The 21,775-nt window shown below is 35.5% G+C and overlaps 1 protein-coding gene and 1 long non-coding RNA gene across 3 annotated transcripts in view; one reads left to right on the top strand and one right to left on the bottom strand.

The window, feature by feature from the left end:
* rassf4a (Ras association domain family member 4a) overlaps positions 1 to 16,122 on the top strand; it is a 28,658-nt gene extending 12,536 nt beyond the window's left edge. For both annotated transcript variants that reach the window (XM_067421471.1, XM_067421472.1), the window contains exons 5-12: positions 9,196 to 9,335; positions 11,532 to 11,620; positions 12,819 to 12,979; positions 13,671 to 13,772; positions 13,851 to 13,902; positions 14,001 to 14,122; positions 14,984 to 15,081; positions 15,175 to 16,122. In XM_067421471.1, coding sequence (XP_067277572.1) covers positions 9,196 to 9,335; positions 11,532 to 11,620; positions 12,819 to 12,979; positions 13,671 to 13,772; positions 13,851 to 13,902; positions 14,001 to 14,122; positions 14,984 to 15,081; positions 15,175 to 15,244 — 834 coding nt within the window. In that variant the 3' untranslated portion in view covers positions 15,245 to 16,122. The remainder of the gene's footprint in view (positions 1 to 9,195; positions 9,336 to 11,531; positions 11,621 to 12,818; positions 12,980 to 13,670; positions 13,773 to 13,850; positions 13,903 to 14,000; positions 14,123 to 14,983; positions 15,082 to 15,174) is intronic.
* On the bottom strand, positions 6,256 to 9,185 carry LOC137045031 (uncharacterized). Its single transcript, XR_010898679.1, has 2 exons — positions 6,953 to 9,185; positions 6,256 to 6,822 (listed from the first exon to the last, which is right to left on the bottom strand). It is a non-coding gene; the product is annotated as an uncharacterized lncRNA (long non-coding RNA).
* Positions 16,123 to 21,775: the final 5,653 nt, after the last annotated feature.

Raw genomic sequence — 21,775 nt, 5'->3', positions numbered from 1 at the left:
GATGGTATTCTCGTATGCAGCCAGATGCAACCACACACGGGGATCCAATCCTTGACGGTAGGTGGTCAGAAGTGACTGCTCTTTCCATCCGCTAGCGGTGGCCAGGGTCCGAAACTGCAGGGCATACTCATTTACACACATTATTTTGCTTTAAGTGATACAATTGCTCACCCACAGATGCATCCCAGGCAGGCTTTCCGAAGACATCTTTGAAGTGTACAATAAAGCTGGACATCGAGTGCATGATCAAGTTATTCTGTGCACACAGTTTCCGTCCATCGTAATGCCTTGCCGCTCAATTGAGACACGATGAAAGCCACCCGGGAGCGATTTTTGGGATACGGTTGCGGTTGAATCTCCAGGACCAGTGAGCACTGCAGAAGGAACCCGTTGCAGTCCTCCGCCAAACTGGAGAAGAGTGCTGGCTTGGCCATGGGACTGGCATACACGTGTGACCTGGAAGAGGTGCTGGTGGATGCAGAAGTGATCGCCGGTGCGGGTGATGGTGGGCTGGAGGGTAGCGCACGGCGAACAGCATCCACTAGTTCTTGAAAGGGATCCGGGTGACTCATAGTGTTGCTTGCGGTTGTGGTACAGAGGCTACGATGGTAAGTGAATCAGGTTTATTGAGCAACCAGCAGAGGTAACAGGTGAGTCGCTGAGTAAATTGACTGAAGAGCAGATATGCCTGTGATGGTTCTTCGGGTTGATAATCTGGGTATACTGGCAGGAGGCGGTTGTGAAGCTCAGGCGATGGACAATGGAGACACAGAACACACACACGCTGGACACAGGAAGACGATGAAGACTAGGAAGTAGACGCTGGAGATAAGTAAGCATAAGGGTTAGTACCTTTTACAAACGAGACAGGACAGTGGTCACACAATTTTTTCACAATTCACAATTTTTTTCTAATTAATCACAATTCAAATATATAATTAATAATATCTTTTATAATGTAATAATTTCACAGTAAAAAACATAGATTTTATATTTTTTATATATTATTTTATATTTCTTTAATACCATCATGTTATGAATGAATTCCAATATCACTGATACTAATACAGTGACTGATGTCTCAATGAAATTGACCCCCCCGCCCCATCCCATTTTCTCACAACTCTTTAAGTTAATTTAACAGTTATTTAACTCATTAAAACTGCTCTTATGAGGATACTCAACAAAACTGACATTTTGGCATACTTCTGTGTTATTTTTTGTAATTCTTTTGCGCAAAAGAGAACTCAATTCTGGCACACTGTCTGTGCTCATGATACTGGCGCAAGTCTTTATGTGCATCGTGTGTGTGTCTCGTTTGTCTTGTCGTGCTTGAATGGTTTAAATGAATAAGAGCATTACATATAATGTAACGCTAGCCAAAGGAATATAGAAAAACGGATGTTGCATAGAACTGAAAAAAATTAATCGCATGTGTTTTCGTTGACAGCACTGGAAAAAATATTATTTTTCTATTGTAAATATGAATAATATTGATAGATTCTTTTAAAAGTCACATTTAAAGACAAAAATAGTTTGTGTGCTACAAGTAAAAATAACATTATAATGTAGATAATGAAAAATTGATAAATAGTTAAAGGAAGTGTATATAAGTGTGTGACCAAAGATGGTACTGCAGTCACTTTCCAATTACTGTATAGTGGTGTATCCCCCTCCCCCCGACTCGAGGTTGCCAGATAGGCTGCAAGATCCAACCGGAACGTCTGTAGCTGCATCTGTGGTGACTAGAGCAGAGCTGGCAACCCGGATACCGAAACACTGATTTTGGGATTGGTGGATAGGTGGAGGGTGGTGGTTCAGGCCAAAACACAACATGTCAACATCAACATCAGTTGAGGGCTGCAACAACAACTTTTAAATGACAATATCGTGGCCGGACTACTTTTGTCAGTGATAGAAGGTTTTGAAATTAACATGATTTCTTAATGTCTAGTGACATATCAGGGCCATTTTATGATTCATTGAAATACATTTCTTACATACAGTTCCTTTAATGCCTTTTCTCTATTGCTGTCCCTTTAGTGCTAGATTGATCTAAAAGTCAGTTACAATGCCCACAACTCAAAATCAAAAATCAAAACATAAAATATGTCCAAAATCCATCTACGCTTAGATGTACAGCACGATATAAAAAAATATATTATACGTTTCATTGTGACATACAATTTATTAAAATGTATCTATTTAATATTGAATGCTTGAAATGAATGAATGAATGAATGAATGAAGTGAATCATGATTTCTAGATTTCTAAAACACAAATACGTGCACACACACGGCTAGTGAACGAGGCCTTCTATCTGTTTTCACACGGAGGCCATTTGGCCAGTCATGGGAAGAGATGTAGGGGCTAATTTTCCATTACACTATACAAATTATTTACAATCTGTTGCTGTCCGTGAACATGACTCAGATTGCACACAAAAAAAAATCCTAATTATTTCAGATTTTATCTTGACAAGTTAACTTAACAAGTATGATAAAAGGAGGGATGGTCTTGTCTGTCAGCGAACAAGACAGTTTGTTACAATTTTATGATCTGTTGGATCTCTTACAGTCTCTGGGAAATACCTCCAGGCTGTTTGTGTTTCAGAACGGGTTTAACCTCAGTCAGTATGAAACAGAAAGTAAAGAGATTTTCCATTGTTCAGACAGATAATGTCTAAAATAACAGCATTTTCAATTATTCTAAGTGAAAACATTTTATATGTAAAAGGACACTGTAGAATAATTAAGGGCCAGATTTACTAACAGCTTCCGCCAGAGCAAACCCTCTTTTGGCTTTTAAAAAACTACTGTCTGGATTTACTAAAGACATGCAGTAAAAAATTACAGCTGAAAAGACGTTTTATTTTTGATTTTTAAATAATGCACAGTTATTTTTGCGGCTGACCTTATTGCATACGCATTTGCAGGTGTTTTTCTTTTAGCCGCAAAATTTATGGGAGGAGAGAATTTAAATAAATGATGCAAGGTGATTTAAGGTTTGTGCTGCTCAATTTACTGGTACAAATTACTATACAGTATTTAATTACTTATTACTAATTACTTTCTAAATCCTATCTCAACATCAACTGGGGATTCAAGGATAGACATAAAACGGCTATTTTAATTAATTCAAATACAAAATATAAAACTACATCAATTATTCTTATTAACTGACCAAAGTTTTACATGTAAGAAGAATAGATAAAAACATGCATTTTAAAGTTTTGATATTAATTCCACTATTGTATTGTGTATAAATGTTCTACAGTCTGTACACTGTATTTAGTTCAATTACATGTGAAGTAATTGTAAATACAAACTAAGAGTAATCCCTTACTTTACTTTTTCAACAGAAAAGTAATTAAATTACAGTTACTAATTACTTAGTAATTAGTTTCACCCAACACTGAATATGACACATTACTGATGGCTGGAAGATCACGTTTGATGCTTAAAAGTGTGTGTGTCTTTTATTTGTCTCTGGTTGTCTTTTTGTTTGTCTTTATCTGAATTGTTTACTTTAAAACCTCACGTGACTGAATGAACTCACTTTTTTTTATATTGAAAATGATCACATGATGCTGAGTCACAGGTATTGTGAGGATACACTGATGTATCATGTGAGAGAGAGAGGGGGGGGGGGTAAGTAGAACTGATACAAGACACAATGCATAAGATAAAGACTAAAGTTTCAAGGAGAAAGTGAGAGTGCTAAAAGGAAATGAATCATTGTGATGGAATGCAGGAGTGTCTGCCATGCTCTGTGTCTCGATGATAGTATACTTCTTATGAGACTTAAACTATCGACCTTCTGGGTAGTAACTATAGCACTATGGGAATATAAACGCTTTCCCCAACAGCGTTTTTAAAAAAAATCATTTTTACAAAAATTGCAAAGCCCCCATGCAATATGCAAAGAATATTTTTAATGAAATGTCATCTTGATAACATTTAACATGTCCTTCGTGAGTTCACAGAACCATCCAATGATCCAAACAGTTCTTGATGGGACAAAAATACAACTCCTGACCCATCCTCCATGTTTTTTCTTGTTCAAAAAGCCTTTTCTGACGGATACAGGCTATGTCACATGCCACATTTAAATACATGACTTCAAAATCCACTAAACATTTTTAGTAGATTGTCAGGTGGTAAGTAAGACCATTTTTTGTGAGAAGTGTTCTTTGTGTTGTGAGAAGCACAGGAACATTTAGCAACTTTTGGTTAAAAAAAAAAAAACTTTTGTAAATACCATTGATGGTCATTCAAAATTAGCTGTATTCAGACACAATACAATAAAATTAAGATGATTTTCCCATGCCTAAACGTGTTAATATAGCCTTCTATGGAAAACGTATATGATTATATCTGTAAAATTAACTTGATTATTTCTGTCATTTCTGTTAAATCAGCATTAACTAATTATTTAAAAATATATATTCATGTGTGAGATGTGATGAATGGGAAATGGGTGGAAAACACTAGAAGAAGCCACTAAAAAGCTATTCAAATGAAACCAAACATTTTCTTCCTGCATGCATTAGCCTACATATTGACACTTTCTATGATTTATTCAAAATATTTCTTTTTGTGTGTGTGTGTGTGTGTGTGTGTGTGTGTGTGTGTGTGTGTGTGTGTGTGTGTGTGTGTGTGTGTGTGTGTGTGTGTGTGTGTGTGTGTGTGTCAGAATTAGAGCGTTCATTGAGCTCCCTCTACTGGTTCTGTTCAGACTATACCTGCACTCCCGCGGGAGTAGCCTATACTGGACCCGCACAACCAACCGAGTGGGGCGCGGGACAATATTTGATGGGTGAATGCAGATGCGGACGGCAAGATATTATTGTGTGCGGGTTGCGGTAAAATAAACGTATTTGCAAAGTGGGAAAATCTCACAAAATAAAATAACTAGAAACAAATAAACTTTATATATATATATATATATATATATATATATATATATATATATATATATATATATATATATATATATATATATATATATATATATATATATATATATATATTTACAGGCGCATGTCCAGAAGTTAACTCTCGCGTGGTTAGGCGCCAGTGGTAAAATGTCTGCACCGCATGATCAGGTGTATCGCTTAGTGAACATGCAAAACTACTGGTCTATTTTGTTATCGAGCTATTAGACCCTATAGGCTACTTTTCCTTTAAACATGAAATAAATACAGGTGTATTATTATTATTATTAGGCCTATATAATTTATTAGGCTAGGCTAGGCTACTATAATTATGAGCCTATAGGTAGGCCTAGCCTAGGCTATTTTTTATTTTCATTTCTTACATCTTTTTTTAGGCCCACTGCTAGCTATATTTCTATGTTAAGTTCCTTGTTCGTGTTCATATATTTACCTAAACGCAAATAAAACAAAACATTTGTTTATTTTCAAATTTTTTATATTCAACAATCAGAATATGCATGCATAAAAAAAATACTTCGCCTACACGTTAACCCGCGGGATTTTGCCGTCGGGGCGGGACGGGACGAAACTTGATTGTTGGGCGGGAGCGAGAGAAAATTATATATATTTCTGCTGGAGCGGGCGGGCGCAGGTTCAGACAGTTAATGCTATAACATTTTAAATGACATGCAGCCAACAGAGGTCGCTTTATAACTGGACTTGAGCTTATAGGCCTATCTCACAAAATTCTCACCTCTTGTATGGGCACCTGAAGTTTTAACCACAAAGAGTTTTTCTTAATTGTTTTAGCTTGATCTGTGAAAATGGCAGTTTTTTTAATCAGCGATAGATTAGATAGATAGCTAAATTAGTATTCACAATCTATAAAACTGCCATAGCATATTATTCTCGATGCATTTTGTCCTTCCTTGTCTCACCATCATAATCAATAGATAGGCTATAGGCTACGCAACACATTTAGATCATATGATTTAGCCTATGTGTATTACAGACATGATTGACTATAGTCATATTAACCTTTCTTTATCAGTTTTAAACACACTCACATAGGCTACACCGATAGATAGAATTTTTATATTATATAACTTTTAGAAATATTTTGCAACATTGTAATCAATTGGATTAAATAATAGATGGCAAGTGATGGCCGGCCTAGGGAGATAGATAGATAGATAGATAGATAGATAGATAGATAGATAGATAGATAGATAGATAGATAGATAGATAGATAGATAGATAGATAGATAGATAGATAGATAGATAGATAGATAGATAGATATCATTAACATTCTTAAAGCCAGTTTACTTTTTACATTTATTTTAAAAAGCATTGAATGTAGTGTAAACATTAGCAACTTTGTACAAAAAGTCTGTTGAGACAATAAATTAAGAAGTTCATGAGATCCTCCATTGCATTCATCCATCAAACGTTCAGTATTATCCTTCCATCAGTCATTATGCTTAGGCGCATTAGATTAACCAAAAAGCAGCAGGTGCGCTGTCAGTCCTGCGCAAATTCTCTCCACGTGACTGTAAGTGTGTCTGTGCAAACAACCAGTCCAGTGGATCTTTAGCGCCACAGTCCACCTGACTGCTGAACCTCAACGTGACCTCATCCAGGCCGAGGGAAGCGCGGCGGGGCTGCAGAGCCCGGGAAGCGCTGCGCGGCGTTGAGGAAGAGCCCGCGTGCTTCCCCACGGGTTTACGCCTGTGAGTCCTGGAAATCCTCAAAGGGCCGCAAGCAGGCTGGGCCAGTTCTTTAATGGAGTTCACATATTCATCCAGGGACTGCGAGAGGTCCTCATGCGACTCTGTTATTGTCGGTAGAAGAGCTACAGACAGGAGTAATCTTCTGGGTTTCATCCTGAGAGAGATGAGCGACAGTTAGTTATTTACATAGTCTGCATTTGTAATGACATTTGACAGTCAATAAATGTTTAGTTGAATGTTTAATGAACATAAATAGTTTAGTAGATCAGATATCTCAGATTTACCTGTAGGACAAGCTTCTAGGATCAGAGTGGTGATTTGTTGTGCAGAGGTTGTGTCTGTGTTTGGTTTAGAGGCAGATCAACGCCTTTTATACAGCCACGGGAGTTAAGGACCATAAGCCAAGACCAATGATGCTAAATTTAGCTAAGCTCTGACCTTGCATGCCTGACAGGAAGTGTGTGTGTGCTGAGCAGAGAGTAGAGAGGAAGCTGACCAATGGGACCCCGCCAGAGCTGCCCTGAATGTTTACATTTCAGTAACAATGAGACCCTGGGAGCACTATGTCCTCCACCTACATGACACATGACTATGCTCACTCACAATTACAGCAAAACAGCTGCCAATTACATATTTTTTATTTTGGTCGCAGGTTTTTGGAGTTGAAGGTCCTCAGAGATCCAGTGGGGAAAGGTCTGATGGGCTGCAGCTCTGACCTCTGTCCTTCTTTGTGACTGCTTTGAATGATTAAGAGTAAAGCAATCTTAAGATTCTCCTGTTGAGGTTGGACTGAACAATTGAGAATTAAATATTGCTTTCTGTGATTTGTGAAAGTAAATAGCCTAGGATTAAAACAAAATTCAAGTTCTTCCTTATGTAAATATCACTATAAAGGAGTTTGTTTGTTTTGTGGTTTGCTGAATTAAAGTCACTGTGGGTTTTAAGGTGAAATGCAGCTGTGGTAATAATGTCAGATGTGAATTATAATGATCACATGTAAATTTGTGTTTTCTCACTTTAGATTCACTCTTCAGATAAAAGCAAAGATATATAGAGCTAAGAAAGTTGCTCATTAAACTAGGTGTTAAATCATTTAAACATAGGGTTGAAACTCTGTTACATGCATCTGCTACAACCAGCTATTTTAAGCAGCTGTCCTGAAACTTGCAGGTTAATCTCTGGTATATTTAGCTCTGTCAAATGCATTAGTCAGACGATATTGTTCTTCTTTGCATGTGAACGGAAGAGGCTTATCTACTTTGTTGACTAGGCCTTGATAGTATTAAGACTGCTATGTGGCACGTTTCTGCCTGGAAAGATCTATCTATCTATCTATCTATCTATCTATCTATCTATCTATCTATCTATCTATCTATCTATCTATCTATCTATCTATCTATCTATCTATCTATCTATCTATCTATCTATCTATCTATCTATCTATCTATCTATCTATCTATCTATCTATCTGTCTGTCTGTCTGTCTGTCTGTCTGTCTGTCTGTCTATCCATCCATGATCTATCCATCAAGCTATCCATATATCCATCAGTCTATCTGTCTATATTTCTGTGGTGACTATCTATCTAATACGTTTTTAATAAGAAGACATCAATATTCATTGGCCGGACATCACTTTTTGTCTATTATTTAATCCAATTGAGTACTCTAACTTCTAATTTCCAATTAACTTATAAATTCCTGAAAAGCTCACAACTTCATGGTGATGTCATATTGTAATCTACTTTTTTTTTGTCTTACAAAAATTCATACTTTTATTAATTGGGGATGCATTCATTTAATGTTAATTTAAAGGCATTTATAATGTTGCAAAAAGATTTCCATTGCAAGTAAATGCTGTTATTTTGTTCTTTATTTTGATGAAAGAATCATAATAACATATCATAATCATATCAAAGAAACATATATCATGGTTTCCACTAAAATATTAAGCGGCACAACCATTGTCAACTTTTAATAATAACAATAATGATAATAATGTTTATTGAGCACCAAATCAGCATATTGGAATGATTTCTGAAGGATCACGTGGCACTAAATAATGACTCCTGAAAATTCAGCTTTAATTAAAGTATATTAAAATAGAAAATGATATTAAATTGTACTAATATTTTTAGTTATTTGAAATATTACAGCTGTAGAAAATATCATATGTCATATCAAAGTGTATTTCCTACAGTGTATCAGCAATGTATAATTTTTTCTAAGGGCGAGTGGAACATGTATTTTGAATGATTTTTTTAAACTGATAGTTAATATCACTGAATTAAAAGCTCATCATTGTTCAGAATCACACTCAAAAATAATACATCTAGTACATCTAGTACGTGTGCTGTATTGTACCCCTCCCAAGGTGACTTTCCATAACTTCACCGTCTCCAATTGAATTTCTGCAGTTTGCAACTGCCTCTTCAGCACGTACACTTGAAACTGAGCTAAGACATGTCTCAGCAGGATTTCCTCCCATTTGACAAAAGAGTTAATGATGATTATTATTATTTCTTGCAGGAAGAGGGCGAGCTGATCGTGGAGGGTTTACTCAACATCTCCTGGGGCCTGAAGAGGCCAATCAGACTCCAAATGCATGACGACAACGAGCGCTTTCGCTATGCCTGCGCGAGTGCACAGAGGTCGGAGAACACCAGCAGGTGGGTGGAACAGCCTGAATCCTGCTGCTACACAACACCCAAATGTCTCCTTTCTTTCATTAGGTCGTAACTCCATCTCTCATTAATTGATAGGCGTCTCAATCCATAGGCCAGGTTTTGTTATAGGTGTAAATCTTTTTTGTAAGTTAGCTTCTTTCTCTTTCTCTTAAACTGAATTATAGATAATGATTTTACTTGTCCTAAAATCCATTAATTACTTTTCTTTGAGATTTAAGGCACTTTGTATCGTAGCTGTAATTCTGTAAGCGTTGATGTCATTGTTAGAAAGTTTTGTTTTGTGGATCATTCTGGCACATGGGTGAAATTGAGGTGAACGGTTGTGTGGTCTTTCACCGACACAGGAACCAGCTATCCAGATTATTGTGCTCACGTGCAGCATTCATCTGTATCATGGAAATTTTAATCAGCTCATGAGTATCATATCCAAAGCTGTGGCGTGTGGCGACCTTAATTTGATGCTGGAAGCAAAGAGATTCCGCACGTGAACATAAGAAGATTGTCATTGTGATGATCACATCAAACCAGTTGTAATATTATATAGCTACCACAGATAAATCAATCAGAATAATCATGTTTATTTTTCCAATTAAATATTCCAGTTATAAAAATAAATACTCCTATTTAAAAATAAATAGATAAGTATTGTGCAATTAATTATTTACACTTTCTATGAATATTAAATCGAGAAAACTATTCGATATGTAAAACAAATTAAGCAATAACTAAAGTAAAATTAGCATGAAAAGTATCTTAACATCAAATGTTAAATCAATAGCGCTTAGTGCTGGAAAATGAAATCACACAAAGTAGGGGTTTGAAGTGTAGTCCAAATATTGGCGACAAAAATGTGGCTGCATATTTTTTTATCTTTATAAAAAAAAATATATATATATATATATATTACAGGGAGTGCAGAATTATTAGGCAAATGAGTATTTTGACCACATCATCCTCGTTATGCATGTTGTCTTACTCCAAGCTGTATAGGCTGGAAAGCCTACTACCAATTAAGCATATTAGGTGATGTGCATCTCGGTAATGAGAAGGGGTGTGGTCTAATGACATCAACTCCCTATATCAGGTGTGCATAATTATTAGGCAACTTCCTTTCCTTTGGTAAAATGGGTCAAAAGAAGGACTTGACAGGCTAAGAAAAGTCAAAAATAGTGAGATATATTGCAAAGGGATGCAGCAGTCTTAAAATAGCCAAGCTTCTGAAGCGTGATCATTGAACAATCAAGCGTTTCATTCAAAATAGTCAACAGGGTCGCAAGAAGCGTGTGGAAAAACCAAGGCGCAAAATAACTGGCCGTGAACTGAGAAAAGTGGAGTGTGCAGCTGCCAAGATACCACTTGCCACCAGTTTGGCCATATTTCAGAGCTGCAACATCACTGGAGTGCCCAAAAGCACAAGGTGTGCAATACTCAGAGACATGGCCAAGGTAAGAAAGGCAGAAAGTCGACCACCACTGAACAAGACACCCAAACTGAAATGTCAAGACTGGGCCAAGAAATATCTCAAGACTGATTTTTCTAAGGTTTCTGGGAGGCTTGTGGTTGCTGCTGCACACAATGTTGATGGTGAACAGATCAAAACACTGACAGAATCCATGGATGGCAGGCTTTTGAGTGTCCTTGCAAAGAAAGGTGGCTATATTGGTCACTGATTTGTTTTTGTTTGGTTTTTGAATGTCAGAAATGTATATTTGTGAATGTTAAGATGTTATATTGGTTTCACTGGTAAAAATAAATAATTGAAATGGGTATAAATTTGTTTTTTGTTAAGTTGCCTAATAATTATGCTCAGTAATAGTCACCTGCACACACAGATATCCCCCTAAAATAGCTAAAACTAAAACTTCCAAAAATATTCAGCTTTGATATTAATGAGTTTTTTGTGTTCATTGAGAACATGGTTGTTGTTCAATAATAAAATGAATCCTCAAAAATACAACTTGCCTAATAATTCTGCACTCCCTGTATGTTGTGGGATCTCTTGGGATGGCCATACAACATTTATGAGATGGCCATACAATGACTGCTGAAAAAGAATATAAAAACAACAATTGACATTATTCATTATTTCATTATTGAATTTTTTTTGCACAATATCCATTGAAAGCTTATAGTTTGCCATGATATCATTCAATTAGACATTTTTGTTGCTGTTTACAGAAATGAAAATGGTGAACAGAGTTTTTCACACCAGTTTTGTTCAGATTCAGAGCCCAACAACAACAAAATCAGTGCCACACCTGTACCCGGTGAGTATGAAAAAGATCCAGATTTCTCCACACAAAAGAAGGAAAATCTTTAAAGGGGTCATGAACGACATTGTTTTATAATGTTTCCTGTGGTGCACTTATAATGTAAGTATGAATATTACATAAAAATATGTCATCATTTAGAAATAAAAATGGCATTTATCCTACCCTGTTTTTAGCCCTCTGATTTGAACGCTCTTGTTTGAAGGTGCGTGTTTCTGTGAGACTTCAGTGTAAACGCCCACTGCTGTGATTGGCTAATGTCTTTGTATATGAAATAGCTAAGTGTTATATTTTTAACTCTCTTGAACGCTCTCTTTTAGCACACTTTTACTATTACAGCTCTCGAGGTTAACTAATCATGAATAGTTTTTTTTTTAAATTGTGGCATGAAAGGTTGCAGTGATGAGCATTGTAGCCGATCGCAGACATGTTGAGTGAATGCAGTGATTTTGTTATCGCAACTCGATTTCTGCACAATAACGGATGCTTTCATTATAACTAACAGTCTAAACATAATAAAGATTTGTTGATTATTACGGGAGTTTTGCGAGTCACTGATAAACTCACCAATGTGTGATTGACAGCACCAGCGATTGTAAAGGGAGCATTCTTTGATCGATTTCTTTACAGAAACTATCTGAAGTGACTCACTGGTTTGATTTACTGATACATAGACAAAGAACATCGGACTGTACCTGAATCATTACCAGAAATCGCTGGTCACAGATCAGGCATTAGATGAACACAGTTACTTAAATGTTGTGGCATTACTGTCGAGTCCATAACGTAAAAGTCTGTTTGCAAAGACCTGAAATTGCGACTGATTTACCAAAGAATCCATGTGAAATGGACCGAATACAAATAAATAATGCTTAACTGAGACTAAATATGGAAGTGCAAAATAAATAAGCGCATTCCTAGCAGTGAGATCCTTTGGAGAGTAGTGTTATTTTTAGTCCAATATGACCTCTTATATGTCAAAAGCTAAAGGAAAATGAGATAATGTTCATGACACCTTTAAATACTCTTTTGAATATTGAAGGTTGTCTTAGATTATATTTCTTAACTGAACTAAATGCCTAGTTGTATGTTCCCAACATTCTGACATTCTGGAGGACTCTAGAATAGATCTCATCTTTGAATGCCTCATCTCAATATTAGCCTACTTATGTCTCTGATGGCTGTTCTGCTGCAGGTGTGGATAGTTCTGAGGAGGACATTCCTCAACTGCTGAGAACGAGAAGTGATGCGAGCTTTGTGAATATCCAAAGAAGATCTAAAATCCACAGCTCTGCCGATTCACAGAGAATGAAAAGACACCGCTTCTCCATCAATGGCCATTTCTACAACCACAAAGTAATTTGACTATATTATTCTAATAAGGACAGTTAAACTTGAACTGTGACTATCTATAAAGGGCAGCCTTTCAGAAAGCAAAGATGAGTTGGAAGTCTTCCATGCTCCAAGCTCAGGACAATAGTACAATAGTGATCAATGAAAGATAACATTCTTTGTGCCTGGCAAGGGGCCTGGTGCTCTCATAAAGTGCCACAGCAGCAACTGTAATGGGAAGTGTCCGTCGTCTAAGTGTTTAGGCTGTACATCAGTGTTGTGAGATGGATGCAGGTGTTGGGAGGCAGTGTTTTCCTGTGCAGGCCTTCCCTTTGGCTGCACCATGTGCTTTTATTATCTGTTGTTATCTGTAACTCTCATAAATGGTCCTCGAAGGTCAAATACAGTTGTGGTCAGAATTATTGCCCAACCCTGCATTGTTTATCCTTTTGATCTTTCATAAAAAAAAATTGCAATAATTAAACATTTTAGTTAAGTAAAAGAATGGAAAGTTGGGGGTAAATCACATTATGAAATAAATGTTTTTTCTCCAAAACACATCGGCCATAATTATTGACACCCCTAGAATGTTTTATGAGTCAAATATATCTGAATAATATTTGCCAAATTTTACACTAATATAGAACCACATAATTTATGAACGATGAAACATTCACAATTAATTATTGCTGAACTTGATCTCCTTTCTTTTTAGACATCAGTTTTTACTCCATCATATGGATCGGTGACCAATGTGCGAGTGAACAGCACTTTAACAGCACAACAAGTTCTTAACTTGCTTCTTAATAAGTTTCGGGTAAGTTTTCCCTAATTTAGCTGAATATGATGATCTTTACTACTACTTGTTACTTCTCTGTTCTGTACTTCTGTACAGGTTGAGAGTAAGGCAGATGAGTTTGCCCTCTACCTAGTCCATGCATCAGGGGGTAAGGCTTGACATTCTTAAGTTTACAGTGTTTAGTTTCGGCAAGCATTTACTGAATCTGCAGATTATAGGATTTTTTCCCCTATCTTTTGTCCCTAGAGAGAACAAAAATGAAGGATACAGAATACCCTTTGGTATCTCGTCTGCTGCATGGTCCATGTGAAAAAATCGCCAGAATATTTATTATGGAAAAGGACCTTGGTGAAGAGATTACATACGATGTGAGCATTTTTGTACATTTCAGAGTTCACAATAGGTCATTCAGAACGTGATTCCCCTGGCAAACTTACATTCTGTTGTTCAAATATAGATACAGTAAACAATAATGTCACTTCCAGATATCAAGTCTAATTTTAGGATCCTACCAAGTGGAATAACAATGGTGCACATTTTTCTTTTGCATATTTATACACTACCGTTCAAAGTCTTAGGGTTAATATGATTTTCTTTTAAGAAATTAATTTATACGGCAAAGATGCATCAACTTGATTAAGAAATGACAATAAAGACATTTATAATAGATGCTATAAAATATTTTTATTTCATGCTATTCTTCTAAATGTTATATTCATCAAAGAATCCTAAAATGTATCATGGTTTCCTACAAACATATTAATCTATACAATATATATATATATATATATATATATATATATATATATATATATATATATATATATATATATATATATATATATATGTGTATATATATATATAATTTTTTTTTTTTTTTTTTAGCATATTAGAATGATTTCTGAAGGATCATGTGACACTGAAGATTAGATCATAGTGATGCTGAAAATTCAGCTTTGCCAAAAAAGAATACATTACATTTTAAAATATATTCAATTAGAAAACAGCTGTTTTAAAAATTTCACATTATTACTGTTTTATTGTATTTTTGATCAAATAAATTCAGACTTGGTGAGCAGAAGAAGCTTCTTTCAAAAGCATAAAAAATGTTTTGAATAGTAGTGTATGTAAAAGTTCTCTGTGCTATTTTTGTTAATATTCAGCACATTCATTGCTTATATGAATAAGTATTGATTAAGTGGTTAATGCATTAATGCATTGTCTTTCAGGTTGCACAGTATATTAAGTTTGAAATGCCTGTTTTGGACAGTTTCATCAAGAAATTGAAAGAGGAGGAAGAGAGAGAGATTTTAAAACTTACAAGAAAGTAAGCAAGCACAAACTTCTTTGTTCCTTTAAAAGCACAACAATATATTCATTTTAATCTTTGTTGTACTTTGTTTTTTTTTTTTTTTTACAGATACAGCGCACTGAAGTCAATGATATTACAGAAATTGGATGGCATCTCTGAAAATGTGCTGATGGTTTAGAACAGAGGCATCTTCTCTATTGTACAGTCAGTGAGCCACAGATAGTTTTAGGTTTTAATTTTTTAGTTAAGATATCAGAGCAATAACTAGTATATGAAAAGTATAATCTACTGGCATCTAGTAATTTACAACTGTAAGTAATTTTTTACACAATTCTCAGGCATTACAAATGCTACCTAGAATGTTATTTTATGATGCACTTATGCTCCATGATTTTAAAAGACAAACTATTGTATTTTTTGTCATTTTGTTACATAACATATACACACCTGAAATGTTTGTAGAGTAATAATGTTACCTTTTATACATTTTAAAATAAAACTAATATATGTTTGTTCACTTGGTTTCATGTATCATCTTTGTTTTGTTAACATATAGTCATATTAGTTTTGTACTCATATTAAATATCTAATTCATAACACATTAAAGAAAATCCAGCAGATTTTGAACAATATTAAAAGTTTGCCATTATCAATATATTTAAAATATATGCCCAACATGAACCTCTATTGCAATACAATCCCATGGTGTTTCATTTTATTATCTCATTGTTTTATTGCTTGAGAAAAAAATGTTGTGCTGTTTCCCTCATGTTCACAATGAGTCTTTCTTATTGTTCTTTGAGTGACCCTTGCACTGAGCCAGTTCCCACAAGCTATAAAAGCTCATGTTATTGAGACTAACAAACGAAGTCAGTGCCTTCTGGCTAGAGTGCCCATGTTACACAGAGGGAGGCTTCCTGGGAACAAGGAACATTACATTACTTAAAGTGGTTCGTAATTCCACAAAGTGAAAAATAAACTGCATTTGTGTACACTTGTCATCTATGCCACAAAACATTTTATTGTATGACATCTTAGCTGATATGTAAATAATTAGAAATTTATATGTACTGGTTTGTATTGACAACAGAAATGTAATAAATTATATTTTTGTATTCATTGTTTTTTAAAGCTGCTGTCCGTAACGTTTTTTGTGTTCAAGATTTACAAAAATTATATATATATATATTTTAAAAAAAGATTTACAAAAATTATATAATGAGACTGTACAACATGAATCCATTTTCTAAACTGTGTTTTTGTCTTACCCTATGGTACACTTATAATAAGTATTTATATTGGGACTATTTCAGGCCAGACTGGTATGTACCGCTGCGGAGGAGCACAGTCCCTGCGTGATCCGCCATAGACATAAACAGAGAGAAGTAGCTCCGGCTGCAATGTTCCGCAAGAGGCATGCAGTTCTGTTTGCAAAAAGTTATGGACTCCAGCTTTAAGAACAGTTTAGGAATATTTCTGGCAGTAAAAGTAGCTATAACCTGTCAAGCACAATTGACATTTGTTGTTCATTGAATGTTAATGCACCTGCTGTTTATAGGTGCATGACAGAACATTCTGCCAAATAATTTGTTTAGCAAGCCCCTAAATATAATACAATGTAGTCTATATATTGCCAAACGTTTTGGGACGTCTGCCTTTAAATACACATGAACTTTAATGATATACCATCCTTAATCTGTAGGGTTTAATATGGAGTTGGCCCACCCTTTGCAGCTATAACAGCTTCAACTCTTCTGGGAAGGCTCATTTGTGAGGTCAGGCACTGATGTTGGACAAGAAGGCCTGACTCATAGTCTTTGCTCTAATTCATCCCAAAGGTGTTCTATCGGGTTGAGGTGCAGGACTATGTGCAGGCCAGTCAAGTTCCTTCAAACCAACTCGCTCATCCATGTCTTTATGGATCTTGCTTTGTGCACTGGTGCGCAGGCAATGTGGAACAGGAAGGGGCCATTCCCAAACTGTTCACACAATGTCTTGGTATGGTGAAGCATTAGGAGTTCTTTTCACTGGAACTAAGGGACCAAGCCCAACCCCTGAAAAACAACCCACACCATAATCCTCCCTCCACCAAACTTTACACTTGGCACAACGCTGCCAGACAAGTACGGTTCTCCTGACAACTGCCAAACCCAGACTCCTCCATCGGATTGCCAGACAGAGAAGCGTGATTCGTCACTCCAGAGAACACCTCTCCACTTCTCTAGAGTCTAGTGGCGGCATGCTTTACACAACTGCATCTAACACTTTGCATTGTACTTAGCGGTGTACGGCTTGGCTGCAGCTTTTCAGCCACAGAAACCTATTCCACGAAGCTCTCGGCGCACTATTCTTAAGCTAATGTGAAGACCACACAAAGTTTGGAGATCTGTAGCGATTGATTGAGGAAAGTTGGTGACTTTTGCTCACTGTGCACCTCAGCATGCGCTGCCCCCGCTCTGTGATTTCATGTGACCTACTTTGTGGCTGAGCTGCTGTTGTTCCCAATTGCTTCCACTTTGTTATAATACCACTAAAAGTTGACCGTGGAATATTTAGTAGTGAGACAATTTCACTAATGGACTATCACGGTACCATGTTTGAATTCACTGAGCTCCTGAGAGCGACCTATTCTTTCACAAATGTTTGTAGAAGCAGTCTACATGCTTGCTTGATTTTATACACCTTTGGCCATGGAAGTGATTCCATGAATTGGAATTGTAAATTCAATGATTTGGAGGGGTTTGCCAATACTTTTGGCAATATTGTTTATGTACATTGTGTACATTCACAACTTCTTGACATTTGTACTTTGTACACTTATCTAAAGAAACCTATAAACTTTGTTTCCATGTTTGCCATGTGTCCTTGTCTGATATTGAATGTGGTAACCCACTGTTGGTGAGTCTTTATGCTTAGTCAAGTCAAGTCAAGCCAAGTCTTTGTATTATGTTTTTTTTTTTTAAATAACGAAACTGCACTTGGGTTCTGAACCTCACCTCAGTGGACTTCTGTTATGTACACAGCTTTGAATCAATCACTTAAAAAAGGTAAATACAATACATGGTTGTACTGCGAATGTGGATTACCAGAAATAGCTGAACAATTTCTTCTAAAATGTGCTGGTTGTATTAAAGAATGATCTCAGTTCATAGTTCATAGAAGAGGTTAAAGGATTAGTTTACTTTTTACTGATAATTTACTCATCCCACATGTCATCCAAGATGTCCTTGTCTGTCTTTCTTTCTTCAGTTGAAAATAAATTAAGGTTTTGTTGAAAAATTTCCAGGATTTTTCTCTATATAATGGACTTCAATAGGCACCAAAAGGTTCAAATGACTGTTTCAGTGCAAGGGCTTTAAATGATAGCAGACGATGAATAAGGGTCTTATCTAGCGAAACGATTGGTCATTTAAAAATAAAAACAGTTTTTTATAAGCACAAATGCCAGCATTATTTTGTTCTGTGATGCACATTAATGACATCTCTTAATACGCAATTGTGCTGAAAAGGTCACGCTTGACATGGGCGTAAGTACAGAGTCAGTGTTTACTGGAAATGCAAATGCAATATTTGCAATGTTTACTGGAAATGCAAATGCATCCTGGAAATGCAAATGCATTGATGAAATTAACAACTGGATGTGCCAAAACTATTTTCAGTTAAACAAAGACAAAACTGAAATCACTACATTTTGAAACAAAGATGAAATTCCCAAGGTGAACACATATCTTAAGGCTAAAGGTCTGATAACAAAAAATCAAGTCAGGAGTCTTGGAGTGATTTTGGAGTCAGACCTGAGTTTCAGTAGTCATGTCAACGCAATAACTAAATCAGCATACTATCATCTGAAAAATATTGCAAGAATTAGATGTTTTGTCTCCAGGCAAGATTTTTAGAGATACTCCTTCATGCGTTCATCACCAGTAGGGTGGACTATTGTAATGGCCTTCTCACTGGCCTTCCCAAAAACACCATTAGACAGCTGCAGCTCATACAGAACGCTCCTGCTAGGATTCTGAGCAGAACCAGAAAATATGACCATATCACACCAGTCCTCAGGTCTTTACACTGGCTTCCAGTTACATCTAGGATCGATTTTAAAGTACTTGTTTATAAATCCTAGGACCTCAATATATTGCAGATATGCTGATTAAATACAAACCCAACAGATCACTCAGATCAGCAGGATCCAAGAGTTCACTCAATGCAAGGAGAGTCTGCCTTTAGCTATTATGCCAGCCGCAGTTGGAACCAGCTTCCTGAACAGATCAGATGTGCTCCAACAGTAGCCACATTCAAATCCAGACTCAAAACACATCTGTTTAGCTGTGCATTTACTGAATGAGCACTGTGCAACTGTATGTCCAACTGATTGCACCCTATCTTATCTGTTTATTCTTTTTTATAATGGTTTTAGTTTAGTTTACCTTTGTTCTTATCTTTGGTTATTGTTATTTTATATGTTCATTTGAGTTATATGATGACTGAAAACTGGGTTTGATGGAAATAGTAAGTTTGACAATAAGGTTTGAGTATGTGGAAATCTGTGGAAAGGTATGATGAGTAAAAACAATAAGGTTCCTGAGTAAAAATCAGGGAATGGTGATGGATGTTATGAACATGTTTGAGAAAGAAATGAAGGAGAGGTGTTCTAATTAAGATGGTACATGTATGCAGGCTGTAAACTGAAGGATGTTTTATTTTATTTCAGACCACTATTGTGTATCGGACCTTTTTTTTTCTTTTTCTTTTTTTTCTTCTTTTTTTTTAAATATCTTTACAACTGTTTTAAGTATGCTTGTTTAAATTTTTTTATTCGTACACATAGTATTCTTTTTTTCTCATGCATATGTTACCACTATTTTAATTAATTTCTATGTAAAGCACTTTGAATTGCCATTGGTTATGATTATGAAATGTGCTATTCAAATAAACTTGCCTTGCCTTGCCTTACAAATGTGCGGAAGGAGGACCATTTAAACATATTCAAATGTCAGTTTATCATTTAAAACATTTTTACGCTTGAAAAAACACTGACTCGGTAGGCCTACTTCCGCCTACGTCAAGCGCATGACCTTTTCAACGTTATTAAGTGACGTCATGAACATGAAAAATCCTGGAATGTTTTCATCAAAAACCTTAATTTCTTTTAGACTGAAGAAAGAAAGACATGGACATCTTGGCTGGCATGGGGGTGAGTAGATTATCAGGAAAGGTTTATTTAAAAGTGAATTAAGCCTTTAAGGCTGTAGGAACAAAATGGTTAAATAACTTGCTGAACAATAATTCAAAAGTGACCACAGATTTATTAGAAATTATTATTAGAAAACACTTTAATTAGATTAATTTAGATTTTTTTTTCTTTTTTTTCTTTTAAGAAGTATCTGTCTGCGCCACGAAGTACCACCCCTCCAATTTACACCTGTCACGACCCTCACACTGACGGCTCAGTGCACTTTCATTTTCATTAATATTTGTAATAAACACCTCTGAGACCTGACAACACAACCACTGTTTCTGTCTTTGTTCAGTCAGCCACATATTTTAATTGTAGGTTCATTTTACTTTATTTAAACCTCATCACCTGTAAATTTAAAGATAATTCCTAATTGAGATTTAAATCTGAGATTAAAATTATGGAACAACAGCATTAAATGTTATCTATTTTAAATAATACAAAATTAAACCAAGATCAAATGTATGGTTTAAATGTAAACCTATTTATTTTTAAACCAAGTTTAAAGTTTGGTGCAACTGATCCTTGATTTAATATAGATTTAAACTTAATCCTTATTGGTGCAACCCACCCTAAGACCTTTACACTCATTATTTACAGAGTGAAAATGCATGTGAATGTTTGTCAAGTCAATTTGAAGACAATTTGAAGACAATTTGTCAAAAATGATTTACCCTAATAGAAGTCAGTTATAAATTACGGCACCCTAAAAAAGGTCAAAAGTCAGATGTAGAAAATTATTTGGGAAACTTATTAGTCTTAAATATATGTAAAATATAAAGTAATTTATAGTGATTTCACAATTAGTCCCATAGAGGGTTAACGTCTTGCCTTTTTGTACTTTATCTGAGGAAACCTTAAAACTATAGGAACCCTGATCTACTGCCCCCTTCTGGTAAAATATGTTTCATTAACGTGTCCTCAAAAGAGCTCAGAAAATAAAAGTGTTATCTTGATTTAATGGCATAAATAAGAGTGTACTCTAGTGGGACATAAGCACATTCTCCAAAGATTTTGTTTTTATAAAAAATTTAAATTTAAGTTAAGACCTTAATTGACATTCAAAGTGCTATACAGTCATACAAATCCAAAAATCCTAATTAATATAATAATCTATGCTATAGGCTAACAATTTCGAATTTTTAGTTATCATAGTGTTTCTTTTTATCGTTACAAAAAGTACACACACCAATGTCAAAGAGCAGGAGCTTTAGCATTTATCCTCTGAAAGTGAAATGAAATTAACTAATAAAAACAATAAATATGCTTATTATACAATTGACCGGCAATACTTTTTAAGGGAACATATGGAGATAAAATAAAAATAATAAAATATGAAATTAACAATTTATTACTTTACCAATAGTATTTTTAGTATCAAGTGTTAAAAGGAAATTAACCACTTCCGGTTTAGCGGATGTCATTTTTGTTAGGTGCAAAAAGTCGCCATTAAAGTGGATTTGTTTAACTCGT

The sequence above is a fragment of the Pseudorasbora parva genome, chromosome 17 (genome assembly GCF_024679245.1).
Source record: "Pseudorasbora parva isolate DD20220531a chromosome 17, ASM2467924v1, whole genome shotgun sequence".
In the NCBI taxonomy this organism is placed as follows: domain Eukaryota; kingdom Metazoa; phylum Chordata; class Actinopteri; order Cypriniformes; family Gobionidae; genus Pseudorasbora; species Pseudorasbora parva.
This window is presented reverse-complemented; position numbering and strand designations above follow the sequence as displayed.